This window comes from Aplidium turbinatum, chromosome 3 (assembly GCF_918807975.1).
Source record: "Aplidium turbinatum chromosome 3, kaAplTurb1.1, whole genome shotgun sequence".
NCBI classification, from domain to species: Eukaryota; Metazoa; Chordata; class Ascidiacea; order Aplousobranchia; family Polyclinidae; genus Aplidium; species Aplidium turbinatum.
This window is the reverse complement of record NC_137474.1, coordinates 37,798,431-37,821,854: the sequence shown is the minus strand read 5'-3', so window position 1 is coordinate 37,821,854 and position 23,424 is coordinate 37,798,431. Positions and strand designations below refer to the sequence as shown.

Genomic DNA, 23,424 nt, shown 5'->3' with positions numbered 1-23,424 from the left:
GAATAATTACCTTATGGACAGATGAGAATAAGTCAATTTTTAAAATAATTTTCGTTTCATGGACTCCCAGGTTAGAATCCCTGCCCTACCATCTCAACTACAAGTCATAGAAACATAACAAGGTAGTGCATGGAGTCCAAGTTTCTGTCCATGCGTCTACGACATGGCGACCTTTATACACAGGCCATGAAAACGTGCGCCGTAAAATTGAATTGAAGGCCGATCTTTTTGAAGCCAAAATTGCTAGTATAAGTTGATAACTTGAGTATTAAGTAATATAATCACTATGTATATTTTGTGTGATTTTGAGTTATTTCTGTGTTGTCAGCCTACTATTCAAATAACGGAGTAGATTTTGCTACTTGTAGGCTACTGAATATCAAAAAACATCTGGCAACGCTGGTAAAAATTTGTCATTATTAAGAGTTTTGCAGTGTTTTGAGATTCAGTGATCACAGTTGGCAAGAAATTCTCAAAACTTTAATTTAAAAGACATAAAGTAAATTTTGTTTGGATTTCAAAATCACCACTACATCGGCCTTCAGTTCGCACGCTGTCTAGGCCTGTATATTGTATAGATCGCTGTGATCCACGACTTCCCTTTGTAAACATTCAGCGAAGCAAACTGTAGCTCTCTCCAATAGCTTTGATTGAAAAATATCCATCACGTTTATAAAAGCGGTCTGTCAAGAAATGAGGTAAAAAGATGTACCTAAGCAACAAAATCCATGTTTGCATTGATGAAAAAACTATTATTAATGTAAAAATGACGGATTTTGCTATCTGGGTAGAGCTAATCGATTAAACCGAGGTTGCTGATTATTGAAAGAGCACAGTGAGACAGACACGTCAACCTTCGCAAATGAATGATGTACTTGTATTCAAAATGCACCACAATACCGAGAAATAAAGATCAACCCGTTTATAGCTCCAAAGCTTCTTCGTACGAGCGCAAAATGGCTCAAAGACAAAGCAGAAGCTAATGATCAATACTATTTATTGCAGTTATATCAATCTACAAGAATTAATAGATTTGCAGCGATAAAATTACTAAAATTTGTGGCTAAGGAGCTGTTCCAGATCAGATGAAGCAATTTACTTTATTCGACTCTCCCTGTGTGACGTCAAATACGTTTTTCGTCAATCAAATATATAACCACAAGCAGCGAGCCAGTCCTTTTGTGTTTTGTTTAACGCCTATAGACGCTGAATCCACGTAAAGACTCAGTTGCTAGTTGAGGAGCAAAAACACAGTTCTGACGCCCCAACAGTAGGTGTCATGGGATATTTGGGCAGGCTCTTAACTTGCCAAGCAGTGAAACTGACCGCTTCAAATTGATTTAACATCTTTGGTATTGGTTGCAACGAAATATTATGTTTTTATATCTATGTCTTCAAGTACAACTAAAAACGAGAATTCAAAAAGTGCCCAATTCCACTTTTGTGTTTTTCCGATTCCTTTAAGTGTCTTCTAAATCATATCTGAAAATCGGCCAAATATTTCAAGTCTAAACATGAAAAATACCCCCTCAATGGTTACCGTTGATTTAAGAACGGCCCAACTCCAGCAAATTGGGTCCTTGTTGCACTCAGTCAGTTAAACAAATCAGGTGTATAGCTCAGTTGACAGCACAAGGAACCACACCAAAAGACTAAAGCAGCAAACAGGTTTCAGAAGGTGATGACATCAAGCTGAAAATTGCTCATACTACACAGTATTAGTTTTCCACACCGGGTGTCTCACTATGATGGTCAGAGAAACAAAAGGCGACATCTTAAATGTGATATCAATATCCTCAGAATGTGAGCCTTTTTTTGAGAAGCATTATCCAGCACGACCTAGGTCCAAAGTACCCTCTGGACCCCATCAACGTTAATCACATGGCTTGAGATAGAAACTGGAAGGAGGGTAAACGAGCTGCATTGACGATTGCATTTCAAGCCGCCTTGATGCTAATGCACCCAGCTTACACGTATTTACAGATGGGTGTCGTGGCCTAAACCACAATAATACAATGGTGCAATATCTGCATCTGCCATGTGATAAAGAGCTTGGTATCACATAAAGAATGCAGAGAAAGCGCCACCATGTCCACCTTTACACCGGCTGGAACAACATGATCTGTGAGCGCTTTCAGTTGACCACCATGAAAGGAAGTGACTTAAAGACTATAAAAACTTTTTTGAAAAAGTTACAAGATTAAAGCTAAGGATCGGAAAATCACACAGTTTAAAATCCTCAGATACAGCTAACTTAACAGGCTACAGACATGAATTCCATGTTGGAGCAAAGTTGTCGGCTTTTAAAGCCACAATACACTCTGGTTGAGTACTCCACTGATCTCTTCTACACAGGCCCTTGCTTCATAATTCCTCAGAAAATGAAAGACGATCAATCACTGGCATGGTATCTTAAAAAAGCATGATAGTATATGACAGCCTTGAATGCAAACATGCCCCATGGTGGAATCGAAGAAAACTCTTGACTATGAGTAAATATTTGATTTTAAAACGCCTTAGACATTGCTGCATTATTGTTTTGCCTTGTTCAGTGTATTTTAATCAATCTTATAGTACTATGTGCCTATTTTCTTATTAATAAAACCAGTTGCAAAGAGCTCGCAGCACATGTACTCCGGTTGAGTTGTAAAAGGCCCAATTTTCGGGGATTAACTTTCCCATAGTTTCAATCATTATCAAAGTCCCACAACAAAAATAAATGACGGAAATACTTAAAACGCATTTATCTCGAAAACAACCATGTGAAAATTGGGCTCTTCTTGAATTCACGTATTCAACTGCTTTGAAGACACAGCCGCCAACATGTCGGACAAATCAAATTTAAACACGTACAAGTTGTACATGCTGATGTAACATAACCGAATTCTAACGATTTAACCTTCAAATAAATTCGTAAAAATGGAGAAACGAAATATTTCAGGTTCAAAAGATGTCATCAATATTTTTAAGATTAAAACAACATTACATTGACTAATAAAACTTTTGCGTTTCTGTGAGCCAACCTAGCAAACTGTCCACTTGAAGCGGTTGACTGTCTCGCATCATTAGCATAAGCCTTGTTACTCAACGCAACAAACAGTTTACCAGCCTCATTTTTTAATGGTAAATTGATTTCGCTAACACAGCATCCTCAGTATGATCATGACAAAAGCCTGATTTATGATTAAAAAATGAAGCTGGCAAACGGTTTGTTGCGTTGAGCAACAAGGCTTATAACAACATTATATGTTAGCTAGGCCTAAGTCAAAATAACAAATAGTTTTCGCTCCAGAGTTCGGACCGAAAAGATCCGTTTTCCAGACAGCAGAATTCGCCATTTTTGCATCGATTCAACGTCTGTAGACTATGTAAAAATGTCGGTTTTTGCTGTCTGGGTTGACTTGTAAGTTGCAAAAAAAAATAACGTTACATTTATGCAATTACAACGCAGATGCAAGAAAACAATGATTTGGCAAAACGACGGAGAAAAAGCGCGAAGACAAATAACATTTTTAATACAATCACACTGTTACGTCTGAATTACACACTGTTACGTCTAAATTACACAACAATCGATCGTTCTTAGCCTGTTATCTACAATAGTTTGCAGCAGCACAAATTCGATTGCCACATGGGGCTGCGGTCACATTTTCTGCTTGCCACACTGAGCTTTTACATTTTCCTATGCACTGCATGGGTTGAATGTTATAAGATCCAGGTAGAACATAGTTACCATGCCATGAATACACGATTGGTGAAAGATTTAGTAGAAAATTTTATCTCATTTGCAAGCCAACAAAAAAAAGACAAATTTCTCTGTTAACCAACGGCAATATGTTGACTTTGATACATTGTCACAACCAGTACATCACACGAGAAGCTTAACTCGGAAAGTAGATCCAGCACCGGTAACTTTCAACCCGACCGAGATGTTGCAAGATAAAGACCAGGCTTCTTTGAAATGCGGGCTAATTCTCTGCAATCAGCGTGTTCAAAGGTTGAAACAATGTAAAAAAAATGGCAACTTTTGCAAGCTGGCGTACGTCAACACAAACGGTAAACAAATAATTCCAGATGCAAGTCAACTAGACTTAAAATAGCAAAACAACTGGTTTGGTATTGAACTAATGTATGAAGACGTAGAAACAACGTTGAAATGACACATTATCCCAGCTCGAAGTTATACAAATAAGCTACTAAAAATGAAGCATACGCAAAGACATGATACAAATTCAAGGAATTCAAATGTCAGCTCCACTTGAGTTGGATGAACACAAAATAAACTGGTTTCCTACTGAAGTAAATAACCACTGTCGCAATACACAGCGCTCGTGTGGCCTTGTAGATTTTTTTTATGCAAAAGTAAAATGCAAAAATTCGTGAATGACATCGCAACGTAAAAATTGCATCTTTTACACGTTGGGATGGAACAAAAAGAATGAAAATCTGGCTCGCGGTACCAGGTCCTTTCACTGCGATCGCGCAGAACGAGTAGCGCGACGTCACACCGATCCTCTGATGACAGGACGGCCATTCTTACATCGTCCAGGAACGAAAAGCGTGATGTTCTTAGCGAGCTGCTGATTCCGTGAGGAAGTCACAAGATCCTCACACTCATTCCTTCTCTTCTTCGTTGGTCTCTCACGGCTCGTTGGTGATGTTTTCTGCGATGGGAAATTGCAATAAACAGTGGGAGACAAAAGTAATGAAAACGTTTCATCATCCCGCTCGAATTGACTCTGGTTAGTCGTGGGGTTAATCTTGGCGCTAAATAGTGGGTTAAAATAAATGGGTATTCAGGATTGCGATCTTCTATATGGAGGACGGAGCAAAACGCTTATCTATTTATAGGAGACGATGGAGAAAGCTCTGAAAGCTGGGTAAAAAAATCATTGTTTCAGCAAAAATAAATAATAAATATGCACTATGCGTTAAACTTCAACTTATTGGTTCAATTCTGAAATAAGAAATTTAATGGACAAACGTCGTAAATTGAAAGAAGATCCAATACAATATCGTTTAGTAAACCGTGAAATTAAAAAAGAATGTCATACAGCTAAAGAAAAATGGCTTGAAGAAAAATGTCTAGAAATTGAGAAACTTCGACTTGATGGGAAAAACATGTTCAAAAAGATAAACGAGCTTGTAGGCAAAAAATCAGCACCAACATCGAAATGTATCAGAGCGGCAAATGGAGACATCCTTCATGACCCAAAAGATGTAACTCAGAGATGGGAGGAATATATACAGGACCTCTTTCGGGATGCGAGCAGAAGCAAGCTTACTGAAGACGCATCTCGAGATGTGACAGGTCCACCGATCTTGAAAGCCGAAGTTAAGTGGGCTCTGCATCAAATGAAAACAGGAAAAGCAGCTGGGCCAGATGAAATCTGTGTGGAAATGCTTAAAGCCCTGGACGAAGAAGGAATAGACATCATATGGAAGCTGTTAGACAGAATATATGAAAGTGGTGTGATTCCTGAGGACATGTTGAAATCAGTATTCGTTGCACTACCCAAAGTTCCAGGAACACTTGATTGTGTTCCTGGAACTTGGAACAACACTTGATTGTGTTCCTGTTCCTGGAACAACACTTGATTCCAGAACAGCAACATCGCACTATTAGTCTGATCTCACACACTGTGAAATTGCTGCTAAAGATCATCCTCCAACGCTTAAGAAGGCAATTGCTTCCAGAAATAGGGGGCAATCAATTTGGCTTCATGAAAGACAGGGGAACAACCAACGCAATCTTTACGATGAGAATGCTTGGTGAAAGAGCAATCGAAGTCCAACAAGACCTATATCTAGCATTTGTAGATTTTAAAAAAGCCTTCGATAAAGTTCGTCACGAACAGCTTTTTGAGATGCTGAACAACATTAACGTTGATCACAAGGACCTGCGCATAATTAAGAATGTGTATTACCAACAACAAGCTGCAGTTCGCCTACCAGAAGGTCTGTCTAGATATTTTGAAATTCAACGTGGGGTCAGACAAGGCTGTGTGATGTCACCAGATCTGTTTAACTTGTATAGTGAAATAATTCTCAGAGAAATAGAAGGTATTGATGAGGGAGTTTTAGTGAACGGCATCTCATTAAACAATATTCGCTATGCTGATGACACTGTGCTCATAGCGACATCCCCGGACGGTTTACAAACACTAATTAACAAAACTTCAGACATCAGTGCAAAATATGGAATTGAAATTAATGACAAAAAAACAAAATGCATGACTATCTCCAAACAAAGTCCTGAACCCCACTTTGTCCTTCACCAGGGAGGCAACACAATTGAACAAGTGTCTTCTTTCAACTACCTTGGTTCTCTCTTGACAGCGGACGCACGATGTAAGAGAGAGATACGAAGAAGAATAGGCCTAGCTAAAGACGCTTTTAATAGACTACGACCTATTCTATTGGATCACAAGCTTTCTATTCTTCTGAAGGTGCGACTTCTCAAAGTGTTAGTGTGGTCTGTTCTCCAGTATGGTTGTGAAACATGGACCTTCAACACAGAAACTAGGCGTAACATTGAAGCAGCTGAAATGTGGTTTTACAGGAGAATGCTCAGGATTTCATGTACTGATCACATCACAAATGCAGAAGTTTTAAACCAGGTACATCAAGACAAGGAACTATTGAACAACATAACTCAAAGGCAACTCAAATTTCTCGGTCACATTATCAGAAAAGAAGATTTCGAAAATCTCTGTCTAAGCGGCCGCCTTCTCGGGAAACGTGCTCGTGGCAGACAACGAACAACATTTATATCCAATTTCAATACATCAATCAGCCAACCAAGAACACTTTGGGACACTGCGCGACAAAGGGAACACTGGAAAAATTTACGAACTGAGCATCTAGTTCATCAAAGGCCGCATCGGCTATGATACTGTTGATGATGATGCGTCAAATATGCATAAAAGATTAATTTGTGAAAAGATTAATTTGCGGCCAGTTACCTTCCGTCTTCGCTTTCTTGGCTGGAGAGGCTCCACTGACAGGAGTGGAGTCTTCATTGATACGTTTGACAACATATTGTTGGTTACCTGCAATGACAAAACATGAAGACGATGCGCAGTTGCTTTTCAACAATTCTCAAACTGAGACACAGTGCTCTTCATGGATTACGGGGAGATGCCACGAACAGGTGGTGTAAACATGAAAATGTCTTTTGATAAAGCACCTCAAAACCAACCGTTTGACGTTTTCAATACTGGAAAGAAAATATAAAAGTACAACGGATGCTTGAATGCAGACTTTTCGCTAAGCAATGAGCAGGTGAACTCGCAATTCGGTTATGAATCGCCGAATAATGCGCCTTTCCTTTCACGTTGCTAAAAAAGTTAAAAGCCACTGCTGCAATCGCACATGTATGTAGCAATATAAGAGAATAATAACATCGTTGAAACATTTTCTTCAATAATATTTAAGAAGCAAAATTACTTTTGTCACTTCATTCAAGTAAAATCCAGCAATCAACTCACATGATTTTACTCTCACCTGTTGTTGGCATCACAAAAGGGATACCAGAGTTAACAAGAGTGTTAGGGCCAGCCACTATTGTGCCAATGTTGATCGGGATGGCCTGGGGGACTCGCTGATGCCCCTGACCGGTGACCATCACAACTTGCTGCTGGAACTTCTGCTGCTGTTGACGTTGGAGGAACTGCTGTTGCTGTTGAGCGGATAACGTGGTGATTGCCGTCGGGTTGACAGATGATATGGATGAAGGCTGCATCACAAGTGGTACTTTGGGAGGTTCTGACTTCACTGTGGAAACAAGTGAAGATTAAAACCACGCTCACTACAAAATGTTTGACAAGATTTTAAAAAAGAAAATGAAAAAGGCAAAGATAGGAAACGGTTTAAAATAGAATGATTATTATCTACTCTCATTTCCTTGCGTAGTTCCTTGCATTTTCAACTTGAAGTTCAACTTTTCATAACAAAGACAATAACTCCTCCACACACCTGTTACTGGACGTGGAGCAGTCGTGCCTACACTGACAGGCAACCTCTTGCTGGTTTCTTCTTTTATGACAGACAAAGACGACGGGAGAACTTGAGCCTGTAGCGCAGGACCTTGACGGAGAATGATGTTGGTTATGGATACACTTAGCAGAACGTGACAAAGCTATAGATAGATGATTCACACACACAAAAAAAACAGTGTCACCTGTGGTAGATACACATGTTCATTAAAAGTTGTTTGGTATCGCTTGTAACTAATTTTTTAGCACTTCAAGTCAAACCTTGTGTTTGTGTATTGATCGAGGACAACGGCCAAATGACTCTTCCGAGTCCGTTGTCGGAGACAGGAATGCTTCCTGCGGATGTCATGATGGAGGCACGTTGCTGGGACATTGAGATGGCGGACATAAGATGAGCGTCCGACATAGTAGTCATGACCACGGCATGGCTATACTCCGAAGGAGATCCAGGAGCAGACTGAGCGTACCTTAAATCGTGAAATAAAAATCTATTAAAATCCTGATTTCATGTTATTTTATGTCATTATCTATTTGTCTCATCTTTAGTACTTGAGAGCCGGCGTTTGCATCTGCCAGTTGTATTACTGAAAAGCAAAAATAATCTAAAAATGTTCGTGAGAAAGCACATGTTTGTGAGCAATCACAAGTTCGTGAGCAATCACATGTTTGTGAGCGACCACATGTTCGTAAACAATCACAAGTTTGTGAGTAATCACATGACATGAGCAATCACATGTTTGTGAGCAACCACATGTTTGTGAGCAATCACATGTTCGTGAACAAAATGCACCGTAAGTCGTAAACAATCACAAGTTTGTGAGTAATCACATGACATGAGTCGTAAGTCGTAAACAATCACAAGTTTGTGAGTAATCACATGACATGAGCAATCACATGTTTGTGAGCAACCACATGTTTGTGAGCAATCACATGTTCGTGAGCAATCACAAGTTCGAAAATAATCACATGGAAATGTTTAGTTGAATGAGCACCTTGAGTTTAGTGGCATCAGTTTGAGCTTCGTGTCATTTTCTGCAGTTTGAAGAGAATGTTGAATTTCTTCTTGTGATGAGGCCATTGCTCTACGAGCAGCGGAAAGAGGAGAGATTGGATTTGATCGTTCAGGAGAAACGGGAGCAGATCTATCAAGTGTAACGATCGAATTAGCAAATCAGGAAATCTGAGGATGCTCTTAATCGTTTTCACAAAACCAAAACACCTTGCAAATCGAGAATTTTTACTCTTTATTTGACTTGTGCAAATGTACAGACATTAAGCTGATATAAAATGATGGATTTTGCTACGATAAAAAGCGTCTTGCGAATACGCCAATCTAAGTAAAATATCCTTTTACTTAGTTTACTAGTAAAGCTGCTATAAACAATACACACGTTGAAACAGTCAGACACAAGCATAACTGATAATATGATTAAATGAAGTGAACACTTTACAACCTCATGAACATTTTACAAATTAGTAAGAAACTAACAAACCGGGTTATGGTTGATCCAGGAGCAGTAAGAGCAGTGCTGAGACAAGGAACAGCACGCTGCCGCCTCTTCCTCCATGCTTGCTCCACCAGCTTTCTCTCAGAGGCAGGATCGACTCTCCAAAACGATCCTTTACCCGATTCCTCCTGAGAGCGAGGAACTTTCACAAAGTAGCGGTTCAGCGAAAGATTGTGACGAATAGAGTTCTAAAGTAATTACAAGATTGCGTTGTAAAGCAGTGATAAACATGGTACCAGCAATTGACAATAACCTAAAGTTTGGCCATTCTTGTTTATATCAGAAGAACCTTCTTCATCATTCCAAGGGTCGGCTGCGCCGTTTACCATCCTCGAGACAGCAGCGAAGACTAAGATTAAATGCAGTAGAAGGTTGTGTTGCTTTGTTATTCAAAATTATATGCAACCACAAGTTCCGTTTGAGACGCGGTAGATGACGTGGTATGCGGTTTGTTCCTCTACGCCGCACTCGCATATTTTCAAAACACGTTACCCAAAACTGTATTTATTTGAGTGGAATATCGGACGACAGTGTTTGAGTAATTAAGATAAATAACAAGTTTGCATCGCCTAATCTTTCTGTTACCCTCACCTGCCATCCTTTATCTGCAGTTCTGTAGTAAGGATAATTCTTTGTGATGTGAGCGTAGATGCCACTTAACGTTAGTTGTCTATGAGGTGCAGACGATATTGCCTGGAAGGGAAAGAATACTTGTGTTGCCCAGTACAGCATTTTGTGGTTGTACAACAGAATTGACTTCACGAAAGAAGAAACTTCAAGATCAAGCAAAGCTGGTACAACGTTACGGATGTAAGCTTGAGCAACGCATTTTAAACCGTTTTCCGTTCAGCAGCAATTACGAAATGAAATATTTCACAGGCAACAATACTTCAACAATCGGAAGCTTCACTCTGTCGATCTCAGGGACCAGGACTACGTCAGTGGTTTAATAAAACCTCTTCAAGTATGCGAAACTGCTAGAATGAAGTTCTCAAAGAAGCTTTCTCAGTCCGAGAATAAAGATTCAATCAATCAACTGGCGTTACACAACGTATAAAATGCCTAAGCAAAGATTAACACGTGAAAGTTTAATTGCAGTATCAGATGAACTAAAACTTTGTTATTGAACTTCCATTTCAAAGTGAACTTTACCATCTGAAGAGAAACACGCCATTCGAAACAAAGCATCTTGCACCTGGTTAAATTTGGACAAAATAAAAAAATCCAACATACTTGAATGATAAGTTGCGCGTAAGAGTAGGGTGGTTTGGAGTCCATGCCGTCGGTATTACTTCCTTTTTCATTTTGCTCTTGCATGGCCTACCATAAAATTAACGCATTGATTTTTTATGTTAAATGCAACTTAGAGGTGAAAATTACAATGAAGAATGAAATAATCAAAAAGAAAAGTGATCAAGTATCAGCAAGCATGAGATTAAGTGTCGTTTCGATGAGCCAGCGTGTCTACAGGAAAACAATCATAAAACTAACAATCTTAGTTATAACTAAGTTATAGCTGGTAGAATTGTATTAAAATACGTGGAGCTAATCCAATGCTGGTGACAAAAATACAAGAATATAAATTGGTGGCTTTCAACTAGATTTGGCACAGCAAGCCAGCACAGTGGTTACAATTCTCAAGAAAACAAACCAAAACAGTGACATCAAAATCGGCTCAGATTTCCAACATTACACAAAACTTGTCAATGAGAAAATTTGATACCAAAATCTAAAATGACGATGTTATGAGGAAACACTATTGTTGCCATATTCACTCAGCGTAAGTTTCATGTAACACACAAACGTCAAAAGAATACCACACTTAGTCACTGCTCGGTCCAAGTAAACATACCAATCACCTTTATTCCATTTGGTATGTTCATGGATTAACATAAATATTCTCATTAAAACTTTTTAAGAATCTTTTCTGAATATAATTTAACTTTAGAATTCTTAATATAATTTAACTTAGTCCCTTGATAAAAAAAAACATTTTAACAAATCAGTCTTTTCAAAGTCTGAAGACATTGAATCAATGTAAAAAGCACTGATGTGCTGCCTAAAAATAGCTTTTCATAAAGATGCATTATTGTATTTTAACCACGTGGTTGGGCATAAATGCTGCAAAAACAAACCATTCGGTTGAGTGAAACAACATGATTAAGTTGTTTTCATTTACATACATTTGCAATAGCAGAGGCAGCAGCAGTAAGCTTTTCGGTAACATTGTGGTTTTGGCTTGCAAGTTGAGACGCTTCCCTTCTTGGACTGGATGGGCATGAATTGACAGCACTAAAACATGCATAAGTCTTTAAAAATCTAGACTTACAAAATGTATCCGGTAAGTTGAACCAACAAAAATATATACAAACATTTTGTTAAAGCAGTCATTCTAAAATGGAGTTGCAATTCTATGAATGGAAGAGATTGAACTTCAAACACAAAAGACAATAATAACCAAATTATGGACACTCAAAAAAATATTGTTTTACAAACAATACATAAAAAATAAACCTTATTGTTCCAGTGGGTGAAGGTGGGGCACTTAAAAATCCACGGGGGTCTCTTGGTATCATATATTTTAAGGAAGGAGAGGAAAATTCTCTTTTCAATTTTCTGGCCTCAAACTCAGAATGAGTGATGGGAGACAAAGGTTTGTGATGAGGTAGCGACACAGGAACCTCCAAATTTGATAATTGAGGTTTGCTTTCAACAGTTTGTGGCTGGATTGGTATACTTTCATTCTGAAAACAAAACAAAAAACGTTTAGACATTGTGCTAAGTATTATACTGCAAGTAAACAATAAAACTACTTCAATGACTTAAAGCAGCCAAGTTATCAAACTACCAGCTGGTGATCTAAATTTGAATTCACATTTTTAACATTAAACATACAATAAATTGAGTTTTGGTTTGAGTTTCACAATAACATAACTTACAGCAGGTTGTGAATTTGTACTTCCATTGAGAAAATCCAATGGATGAGGATTAAAAGTGAGACGTATACTCGTACTTGGGAATCGAATAACACACCTGTTTCAATAAAATAAAAGATTGATTTCACAAAGGTATTGCCTAAAATACTAAAATATTCCCTTAAAAGTACAACCTTAAACGGAGATCTGTCTTAAAGAAATACGGTATATACAAGACAAATTTGCAGCAAGTATCAGCAGTACTTTCAGCCGGCCACAGCATCAATTTACTTGATTAAAGACCCATTTTGCTTATAACATCCTCTTCATCCTTTGATTACATTGATACAACAACTAAAAGGCAGAGTAACCACCGGGACTTCATAAAAAAAAAAGATTTTATAATCATGACCGTGTTAACTCAAACGGGGCGAAGGCACAGCTGTTTGGGGGCACTCAGTTTGAAATGTTTAATGTTTTTTAATAATTTAGGAAAAGCTGAGCTACAAAACTTGATAATTAATAGCTTAAAATTAAATCATGCAAGGTCGTAGACCTGCGGCTGGGGGCCTTCTTCATTAGGAGCCCATACATAAGTCGCATAGCCTATTTAGTTTGTGTAGTATTTTAGTCTTATAATTTTACATGCACTGGTAACATTTCATACAAATTTTTTTTTTCTTGCTTGTGCTTGCTCAACCACATTTTATTCATCTAACCATCAACTTTGGACAATGGACATGCATAGTTGTGGAAAGTGGATGAAAGGAGTAAATAGCTTTTATGTTCCACACAAAACTAAAAGAATAATGCAATATTCCGAAGTAAACACTGCTCACTCAAATAGCCTTATTAATTCAAGAGATACATCATTGAAATCCTTTTGTGGTCGTGAATGAATTTTTTTGAAATGGTAAGGTGACTTAAATTCAAACCAAACCTTCTACCTAAATATAACTTTGATTTGATGAATTCATTTGGTTACATACAAAGTGTACATCTTGATAAAAAAAACATTTTTGCACTAAAAATGCTAAAAAAATTGACAAAAACAAGATTATATTAGTCAAAATGTTCTGGGAGGGCGAGTCCTACCAAATCCCCTATCCACCTTTACCAATTTCGGACATTAAGTTTTGCATTGTCCATTTATCTTATAAATTTTGCTTTACAGTATTAAAAGTCTGGTGGGGCTTGTAGGCTGTAAGCCACCTGCAATTTTATGAGAATTACAGGAGAGACGTCGCCGACCATCAAGTGCCTTAAAACTTAGGCTACACCAACACCAGTCTGGTTCTACCTAACTTCTTTCCAGATCCGCTACTGCATTGTCGGCCTATTTACCATTTTTAAAATCGTAAGAATTGTTTAGTCTACTATTTTTTGCTAAAATGATGAATGTAAATTTTTTCTCTACATTGAAAGAGTTTGCGGCTATAACTTCACACTTTCTTGTCTTATTTTTAAGAGCCATCACTAAACATAAGGGCCTACTATTAGACTTCGGAGTAAGGAATCAAGATAGTGCTCAAACGGACCTGTATATAATTATATAAGCCTTCAAAGTTGCCAGTTTGTGTGAGTTGAGGTATAAGAAATTGCAGATTTTATTAATACTAATATCTCAAACTTTAACACGGTAAAACTACACTGTTTATGTCTATTGTCTATGCATTTAATTTTAAAGTACCGGGTACTGTACTTTCATTGTTGATCAGCAACAAAACAGTACAAGTTCATTTAATACATAGTTGAATATAAGTGATAACTAGGGCCATTTAAAGTCATTAAAGTCATATTTTTTTCTATGCATCAGTAAGTCGTGAAATCAATTTTAACGCAAAAACCGCATCCCTATGAGGTATATTAAGAAAGTTATGAAGTCATATAAAGTCATATTTTCCTGGTTAGGTCATAAATCAGCTTTTTAAGTTATATAGTCATATTTTTGAGTTATAAAGTCATACCGTTGTATACTTTAAATAAAAAGTACCAATTTAAGCGGTGAAGCAATTAAGCACTAAGAAAGTAAGGCAATTTCTGATTGAACGAAGGCAATTTCTGATTGAACGAAGGCAAACTGTAGGATTAGCCTACATAACAAAAAAAAATTACATTAAGAAGCAATTGGACAAAAACGATGTGAAACAAATTATGGAGCTACAAAGACAAGACATTTCACCAACGCTTTATGCAAAACTGCAGAAGTGTCAACCCACATCAGCGTCTGTGGAGCGCTCATTTTCCTTACTAAAGTCATTTTTACATCCAAATCGTAACTTCAAAGACTCTAATATTCCACACTACATGAAACTGTACTATAACAGTGGTTTAAAATAAAAATGGATGTGTATTACTGTTATGTTGCATATGTTTTACTCTTTAGTTCCGTGAGTGACGTTGTTCGCATGTAAAAATAAACGATTTTCACATAAAGTCATATTTTCCAAAAAATAAAGTCATATTATTGATTTTTTAAGGTCATATAAAAATGGCCCTAGTGATAACATACTAAACTGAAAGCAAAACGTCACAACAGAACTTGAACACTGTAACATATTCTGTAAACAAAGTTGTGTTGTGTAAGGTACAGTGAAATTATTGAAATTTATGTTCAGTATTAAATGTTTTGTATGTGTAGCGCTAGCATAGTAACTTAATCCCAGTGAATGTGTTGAGATTTGATCGCGGATGGACACAGCAGCAAAGTTAAGTAATATTTGTGAAGAAACAAGTATTACGCAATCTCTCCAGACAGAAGCACGTCTGCGGAGGCCATTTTAGCTAGCATTTGTTTACGTGTGAAACACGTGATGATGGTTTGACGAATGACAAGCGCGTATTCTCGCACGCTTGAGTGACCACAGTACGCCCGATCTATCAACACAAATACTCACGCGCGATCCAGTGGCATTGGACTGGCTCCTAATCGTTGAAAAAGTCCATCGACAAAAACACCATTCTTTCCAATGCAAACAAGAAAGAATCTCCCTCGTTCGTAGTTTATTTGAAGATGTTTCCGGGAAACATAAGACGTCATCCCAATGTTCACGTCAACTTTTCCATGCGAGCTGTTTCGTCCAATGACTACTTTGTCTTTTCGAATCCAGTACTCAATGTCTGTTCCACTAAGCTTTCCTATGACTTTTCCAACGCCTGCTTCTGTGTCCTGAGATGCAGTTTCCGCCAAATTTGATATCGCTTTGATAGCCATTAGCGCTTCTGCACCATTTCTAGTGGGTGATGTTGTCATTTTTTTGTTAGTAGCACCACGCCGTTTTCTGACCTTGCGAATGAAAACAAGTGTTTCTTTGGCGCCGCTGGTGTCCGAATTTCAGTAAACAAACTGATAATTTTCTTGATTTTAAAGGGAATAATGAAAAATCAAGAAATAGGTTATTGCAGAAGTCAAAAGATTTGTTTCTATAATATTTTTATGTGTAAATATTGAGGAGCTTGATCAATAAAATATTGTCTACAAAAAAAATTAATGCTTTATATGATTATATGGTCAGATTTATGTGAATATATTTGATTATTGCGTATTGAGTGGCGTAAAATAAATAAATTGAAAAATTTATATGGTCAAAAATGGCAACCGCAATACTTATTTTGTAATCTGCAAACTAGAGTTGAGCATGGAGTGGAGCCCGAGTTTTCCGGACTTTTTTAAAAATTGAGCAAAATTGGAGTTTCATTTTCACAAAAATTTTGGAGTGGAGTGGATTCGTCGTTTGGTTCAGCAACTTTGCTCATAAATCCCGTGTATAATTCTGTTTGCAGAAGAAAAAAATAAAAACTGTTTCCACGATTTTCGACCTAAGCGGGAATGCTTACAAATGTACGCCAATTAAAACATTTTTGTGCGCTTAAGTTGACAAAGATTTTTGCACTCCTAAGTTATTTTGAATTTTCCGCATTGGTTGGAATCACGTTAACTTAGAATTTAAATTTGGAGAGCAGTGGATTCGGAATATTAAATCTTGAAATAGTCGGAATTGAGCAGAGTCTGGTTTCATCGAGTAGGAGTAAAGTCGGAGTCTCAAAAATCACACTTTGCTCAACATTACTGCAAACACGTTTCTAAACACTGTTTTATTATTGGATATTTTCAACCTATTGATTTTGCCATCTTTTCATTTTGTTGGCTCCAAAATCGTGTGTGTAGGCTACTAGGCTATGTCGTTTTCTACCTGTTCACGCCAGCAATCAAAAATAAAAATTCAACTGAATAAACATGAAAACAGAAATTGTGAAAGTTCTTGTATTTCAAAAGTGATGTATTTGTGAGTTTTTTTTCTTCTGAAAACGGCCCTGTTGACAGCAGTAGCGTTGGCAGGGGGTCCAGGGCGTAGCCTACTTTGAACCCGGACCCGAGATAATCTTAGATGCCCAGGATCTTTCCAGGAGCCCTAGATCTTGCAGAAACTACCAAAAATTCTTTGGATATAGACAGTGCGTTTTTCTTAGTACCGTAGTGTCTTGATTTATGGACCGGAGGATCTCATTTGTACCGGGCCCAAATTATTCTCTCAACTGCCCTATAGGCTAGTTGACAGCATGGGCTCTACCTCTATCCACGGGGGGTGAAGCGAGTGAGCAATGCAAAATCAAACTTGAAATGACTATGACGATTTTAGCCCACTGTCCAAAAATCACCCCCCTCCCCGAATTCTAAAGTGGATAGAGCACCTGGTTGACAGCACTTTGCTAAAACTAGCCACAGAAGGAAAATGACGGTTTTGCTGGAAAAGATATAAGCAGAAGTGCTGTAGTGTAGCCAAAAGTAATGTTTTTATGCAATAAAATTTCAAAGCAAATGTTTTCTGCGGTCATATTGCTTTGGCAAAGCACATTTATGCTACTGTAGCCTAATGCAATGTCATTATAATGGCCTAGGCCTACTTCTAGATCAACCTGAAAAGGTTGTTCGTTTGTTTAAAGGTAGTATAACCAACCTCAAGGTATATTTGCCATCTTTCATATTTTTAGGCAAGGCTATAGGCTATGCCTTCCAAAAGCAGTGGGGTCTTTGAGCAGGTAAGCGCTGGCTTATTTTATCCATCGGCATGACCATTGAGATGTAGGCCAAAGCTACTAAAATAAAACACTTTTTGCAGCTAACAATGTCATGGATAATAAATGTGATAATACGGAACTAAATCAGGAATTGAAGATTATCATTTTTGCAACATACTCCATAGGCTACATAGGCCTGCACACTCCATAATACATATTTTGTCCGCCCCGATAGCTCAGTTGGTTAGCGCGTGGCTTCGTGAACGAGGAAGTTTCAAGATCAAGCGGCGCTGGTTTGACTCTCGGGGTGTGCGTTTTAGCAACGCATTTTAAGGACTGCTATCCGTTCAGCGGCACCCAATGGATGGAATAATTTCCAGGCAACAACACTTCAACAATCGAAAACTTCAGTCTGTCAATCTCAGTAACCGACTTGCGTCAAAAGCCTCTACAAGTATGAGAAACTACCAGATATAACCTATCAAGGCTATGTCAGTCTGAGGATAAAAATTCAAAACCAACCAACCAAACAACAAACTCTACCAATATGAGCTGGGCCATTGAGAAAATAGTCTGGGCCCAGGGGCGCCGGAAGCGGGGGGGCAGAGGGGGCGGATGCCCCTCCCTGCGGATGCCCCTCCCGGCGGATGCCCCTCCCTGGGGATGCCCCTCCCCGCCCTCAATTCTTCTGCAGATGGAGGGGCAGGGGGGCAATGGTGCCCTTTTAAAGTCATGTAAGCTACTGCACATTTTGCAATATAACAGTTTCTGCTATTCGCTTTTAGCCTATTTAGAATCTTTCATTCTTGCCTCAAAATAATATTTACGGCACAAAATTTTGCAACTGCAACACAGTACAGGCCTTAAAACTATTTTTTTTCGGCAGCCATCGTGGCCTACCGGGAGCTCCTTCTCGGCGGCCAAATCTGCGTGCTTGGAGGCCAAAATACAAAATAAAAATAACGATAGCACAAGTAAATAAAATTAAACTTGCAACAATGCTAAAATGATCACTTAGCGTTGTTGAAGTCTGGGCCTGGGCGACGTCCTACAATAGAATCGTTGCTCCACGCAATAACTGCTTTATCGGGATTGTAATCCAGTACTGCGGGACCATCTAACGACACTCGCACGAGTGTCTCCATGTGGTTGATTTTAAAGAAGTTCGCCACTCTCCTAGAATTCTGTTTAGCAACGAAAAACAACGTTCGACATGTGTTGACGATGACGGCAAGGTAATAAAATAAGTATTTCAGTGATGTGAAGGACATTACTAAAAGAAGCATAATTTTTGCAAAATAACTTATGATCAAAATTTTTCCCCCTGGGATGTCAACTACCGTAACCTAGTTCTCCTTTTTAACAACGATTCAATGTCCGACAACATCAAATCGACATAAAAAGGACAGTATTGCCAGCCGATGTAAATTAGCACTTCGGATTAAGACTTTGTTAAAATGAACGTCCGGAATTACAAACAAGACTTACAGCGCTGGTGATCGCAGATGGATATATTCCATCAATAACAAATATTCCCGCACAATGCAACAGTGGCGATTATGACGCGCTGGCCTAATTTTGCGTCACTCTTTGATACTTCATGTTTTCGACAGCTAATCCACGATCATTCTATTGCGAAATTAAATAATTGGCTAGAAGAGACCGGCGGCCAAACTGGGCCGATTGAGGAGGTAGCACCGGCGGTCATTCAAGCACTACTTAGCGGCCATGGCCGCAGGCTGCTTTAAGGCTTAACAGTAGGTTACATCATTATAACATAGCATGATGCCCTTCTTTGTAATGCCGGACGCTTGTAGGCTATCATTACTCAATAGCCTACATAGTGAGCTGATAGATTAGCATTATCGCTATATCTTATTTTAAAACTAGAAAAGAAATTGGCCTTTTAGGAAACAAAAGTGCCCTTTTTTGTAATCTTGCCCCCACAGTCAAGAATCGTTCCGGCGCCCCTGTCTGGGCCAGGTCCCAGGTACAAATGAGATCCTTAAACCCAACATCAAAACACTTTAAAACAGTGCAGTATATCCAAAGAATATCGGTAGTTTTTTCAAATTCCCGGGCCTTTTGGAAAGGTTACTGGCCCCTAAAATTATCCCTGGCCCTGGTCCAAATGTACCCCTTGGACTTCCTGTCAACTCTATTGAGTGTAAGTTTGACATTGTTTGCGTTACCGTATTTGAAATTAATCAGGATAAGTTGCCACAAAACGTTAATTATAAGATCTAGATCAGTTATTCATTTTCAGTGTAGATATGATAAGCAGTTATTTTTTTGTTACTTGATAAGGGCTAACGTGTGTATGGCCGAAAACGTTTGTAGCTTCTAGTTTATGTTCAATTTTAATGGATTATGTTAAATGCCGTGTGGTTGCTTGGTTGTATATGTCTGTGGTTGAAGAAAGTGACCTCTTTACCAAAATTGTGTTAATTATAAAAGCAGTAAAAATTTATTACCATAGCTCGCCTTTTGCAGTTAAAACCTATATGTTTTTTTTCCATACGCTCACATTTGTGATAAGTTACAACTATTTTGAATTCATCAAATACTAGCATTTGCACAACAATATAACCTCTTGGCATATAATTTACTCAGAATCGATTTTGCCATATTAATAGCATCTTCGGCTATATTAACGGTAGGTTTCTGGCAGTAAACTCAAATAAAAACTCAACATTGTTGAGTTTTCTAAACAAGCTGTTAGTAAAACTGAAAGCATTGATGTTTACTTGAAATTGGTTTTCCGAGTGTAAAACGGTTATGCAGTATTTCATCGATAATATTTATACATTTACTGTAGGCCTACAGTAAGTTATCTTTAATGATGGTCATTTCCAAACAGAAGACTTCCCAGAAAACAAATATGGCCTTTTGAAGATGTAATCGATTAGAAAGTGTATCAACTTTAACCAGATACGTGAAAAAGGGATCAAAGAGACTATTTGTGAAACTCATTCAAACTTGATTGGAATATTATCATAACGGATCTATTTTTTATTGATTTATGGTAAAGTAACATGAACATGACTCAAGCAGAGACAAAAAAATCACCAAGTTGGAAAAGAGATATGATATTTTAACGAGACTGCGTCGTGGCTTTTGTAGCGCAGACAATGATGAACAAAAAATAGGAAACATCCGCATGTCATTACTTATTTAATTTTCCGCATCACAGCACAAATAAGGATGCGCTTTTAAGGCGGAGAAGGCGTCGTCATGCCGCTTTAGTCTTGGCGTCCCCGTGGATATCAGCGTGTGCCTCTGAGTCTACATCCATTACATCATTACTTGAAAAGATGCGTTGGAATGCAAAATTTTTATGGTTTATGCTTTCTGGAATTTTAAGCACATTTTGTTGTTTATCAAGAAAGCTATGAATCAGCTTTGTTTTAACAAGAACAAACTAAAAAGTATTTTATAACTACAGTACTAACGATAGTAAACCAACAAACCGACAAAATTAACACCAACATACACCTAATACACAAAGCAAACAACAGAGAATCTTGGAAACTTTTCATACAAGAGGCAGTCAATGCTTGGAATCAAGTGCGACGATAAAAGAAGAAGAAGACTAACGATAGTGCAGCCTATTTGGCTATGGGCCAAAGTTTGTACGGAGGATAATAAAAACATATGAGCCACATCCTACAAAATATATTAGTGAGCAATAAATATCAACATACAATGGATGTAGAACCAACATAAGTAGCTATTTGGCCTGTGGTTTGTTTCCCTAATAATAATTTGTTTTAGTTAAGTCAATTCAATTTTAAGGTCAAGGTTTAGTGCACAAAAACTAACACCATTTTGAAGTTATCGTAGATTTCTTTGAAGGACTATAAACGAAAGTGCTAATTTACACATGGGTGTAACACAGGGTGTAACACGTTGGTGGTGCACATGGCTAATAATACACATGGGTGTAGCTCACCACGCCAAACCACAGTAGCCATATGAATGAAATAACGTGAATGAATAAATTCAAAAAAATCCAACTTGTCTGGTATTTCAGATGAACTAAAAAGAAAACTATTGGAATTGTATAAAATTTGCATTTGTTTTGACATTCATTAAAGATACATTGGACTTTAAAATCACAACAACCTTCTTTGAAGTTTATCAATACCACGCTAGACGGCGCAAGAGATAAACCTTTGTTAAAAAGTAGAGGTGTAAGCAAAATTCACCTTTTCCACATAGTTTCCAAGTTTTGACGTTTGAAAAAAGAATTTTTTCTGAGGAATAGCGAAATTACGCTGTATAAAATTGGCTTGTGTGAAATAGTGTTTCATAGAGATAGTTAATATTTTGAGAAATTTTGCCTTTCAACTGATTTTTTTGTCACTCAAACACCTCAGAGCATAATAGAAATGCAAGTATGATGGAATATCTGTGCAATATGAGTGTTTCACAGTTTAAACTGACACAGCAGAACTTACATTGATTTAACGTCTGCAGACGTTGAATCAATGTAAAAATAACGGATTTTTCGGTCTGGGATATTCTTCTTTGAGTGATCGATATTATCCACCAAACGAATAATGGAAACAACAGTAGTCAGCCTGCTTACCATGAACTTCAAAGTTTTCTCATTAGCAGATAAGGTTTGGACACAGAGTTCTGTGACTCCAAAACGCAATTAACGTATTATGAGAAGCTGACAGTGGGACTGCTTACGTAGAAAGCGTTCTTGATGAAGTAACATTGATTTTTTGACTAACAAAGAATATCGAAATGTCAATTGTTCTTTCTTTGTAAATTATTTCATTTTACTTTTGCCGTTGTTTTAGCATCACCAGACATTGAACAGAAGCAAAAAAATCATCTTATTTCTTTAGATTCTTCAAATTCCCAGCGGTCTCAGGAAAGGAAATGATTAAGATTTAGAACCTGTCTCCCGTTGCGAAGAAACACCAAAAACACATTAACAACATCTGTCATTGACAATAGACAAATAATGACAAAAATTGTTTTGGGAAATTTGAATTTTTTTCTTCTTTTTGTGACGGGTTTTCTTGCACAAACGTCAATGAGAATTTTTCATCGGTAATTGACTTGAAACTGAGAGATTTATGAAACCCTTTATTTATTGAAACCCTTTATGCAAAAACTTATATGTCACAGAACAATTTTTGCGATGACAACGCAGCAACATCAAAAGATTTGACATTCGCAATTGTAATTAAAAGAAATAGTCTAACTGTTAAATAGTCTAACCACAATGGTCCAACTGTTGGAAAAAAATGGTCTGATAGAATAGTTTGTAGATTTCGTTATACACAAAAATATTTACAGAAAGCTTTGTGGTTGGAAATAGATCCAGGATTTCATACTTTTATTGTGAAACTAATGAGGTCATTGTCCAGTTGAGAACTATGTGGCATGAATTAGTGGTGCGATCCTGATGAGCCCATCCTGATGGGCGAAACACATGTTTATCGCTGAGTTCATGCTGCACTCGACTGCCGAGAAACAGAGGTGATTGAAGATAGCAAAGCTACAATGTTTGACGGAAATTATTTTTTTAAATTCGACTAATAAGTTGTTTTTTTTTAATCAATTTAATGTAAAACTTTACCAGACTTATTGCAAAGTCTGTGAGCATAGGCATAAGAGCCAGGGGTGCTGGGGGTGAAACCACACCCCCATACTTTTCAATTAGTGGAAATTTTGGGCAACAACTTTTAGCATGTTTCAAAAACTTCATTAAGATTGAACTTATCTTTGATTTTTACTCAAATAATCAAAAATATACCAAACTATTGGGAGCAGCGTAAAATTTTTAATTAGGTGGTCTATGCTTCGTCGTTTCGCACCCATAAAAACTAACTTTTCCCTACGTTTATGTCTGTCAGTGATTGTCTTTCAACCCTAAAAAATTGCACAAAATGAAGAGTGTAGTTATGAAACAAGTAATGTCATATTTTTGAAGAGCTTTCATAACAAACAAAATGTGCTTGCAAA

The 23,424-nt window shown here is 37.7% G+C and overlaps 1 protein-coding gene across 1 annotated transcript; it reads right to left on the bottom strand.

The window, feature by feature from the left end:
• Positions 1–855: 855 nt before the first annotated feature.
• LOC145766917 (forkhead box protein K2-like) lies at positions 856–15,691 on the bottom strand. The gene is made up of 13 exons (XM_082578624.1): positions 15,318–15,691; positions 12,445–12,538; positions 12,020–12,249; positions 11,689–11,797; positions 10,739–10,825; positions 10,097–10,198; positions 9,491–9,693; positions 8,990–9,139; positions 8,259–8,464; positions 7,978–8,088; positions 7,507–7,776; positions 6,966–7,052; positions 856–4,664 (listed from the first exon to the last, which is right to left on the bottom strand). The coding sequence occupies exons 1-13, from the start codon at positions 15,671–15,673 to the stop codon at positions 4,642–4,644; spliced, it is 2,028 nt and encodes a 675-aa protein (XP_082434750.1). The 5' UTR covers positions 15,674–15,691; the 3' UTR covers positions 856–4,641.
• Positions 15,692–23,424: the final 7,733 nt, after the last annotated feature.

What these genes read in the sequence shown, in the direction of transcription:
- LOC145766917 (XM_082578624.1), bottom strand. Translation starts at nt 15,673, where the DNA reads ATGACAACATCACCCACTAGAAATGGTGCAGAAGCGCTAATGGCTATC. An exon ending in CCAATGCCACTGGATCGCGC is followed by an intron (nt 12,539 to 15,317) that starts GTGAGTATTTGT and finishes TTATTGAAACAG; the next exon opens with GTGTGTTATTCGATTCCCAA. An exon ending in TCACCCACTGGAACAATAAG is followed by an intron (nt 11,798 to 12,019) that starts GTTTATTTTTTA and finishes TGCATGTTTTAG; the next exon opens with TGCTGTCAATTCATGCCCAT.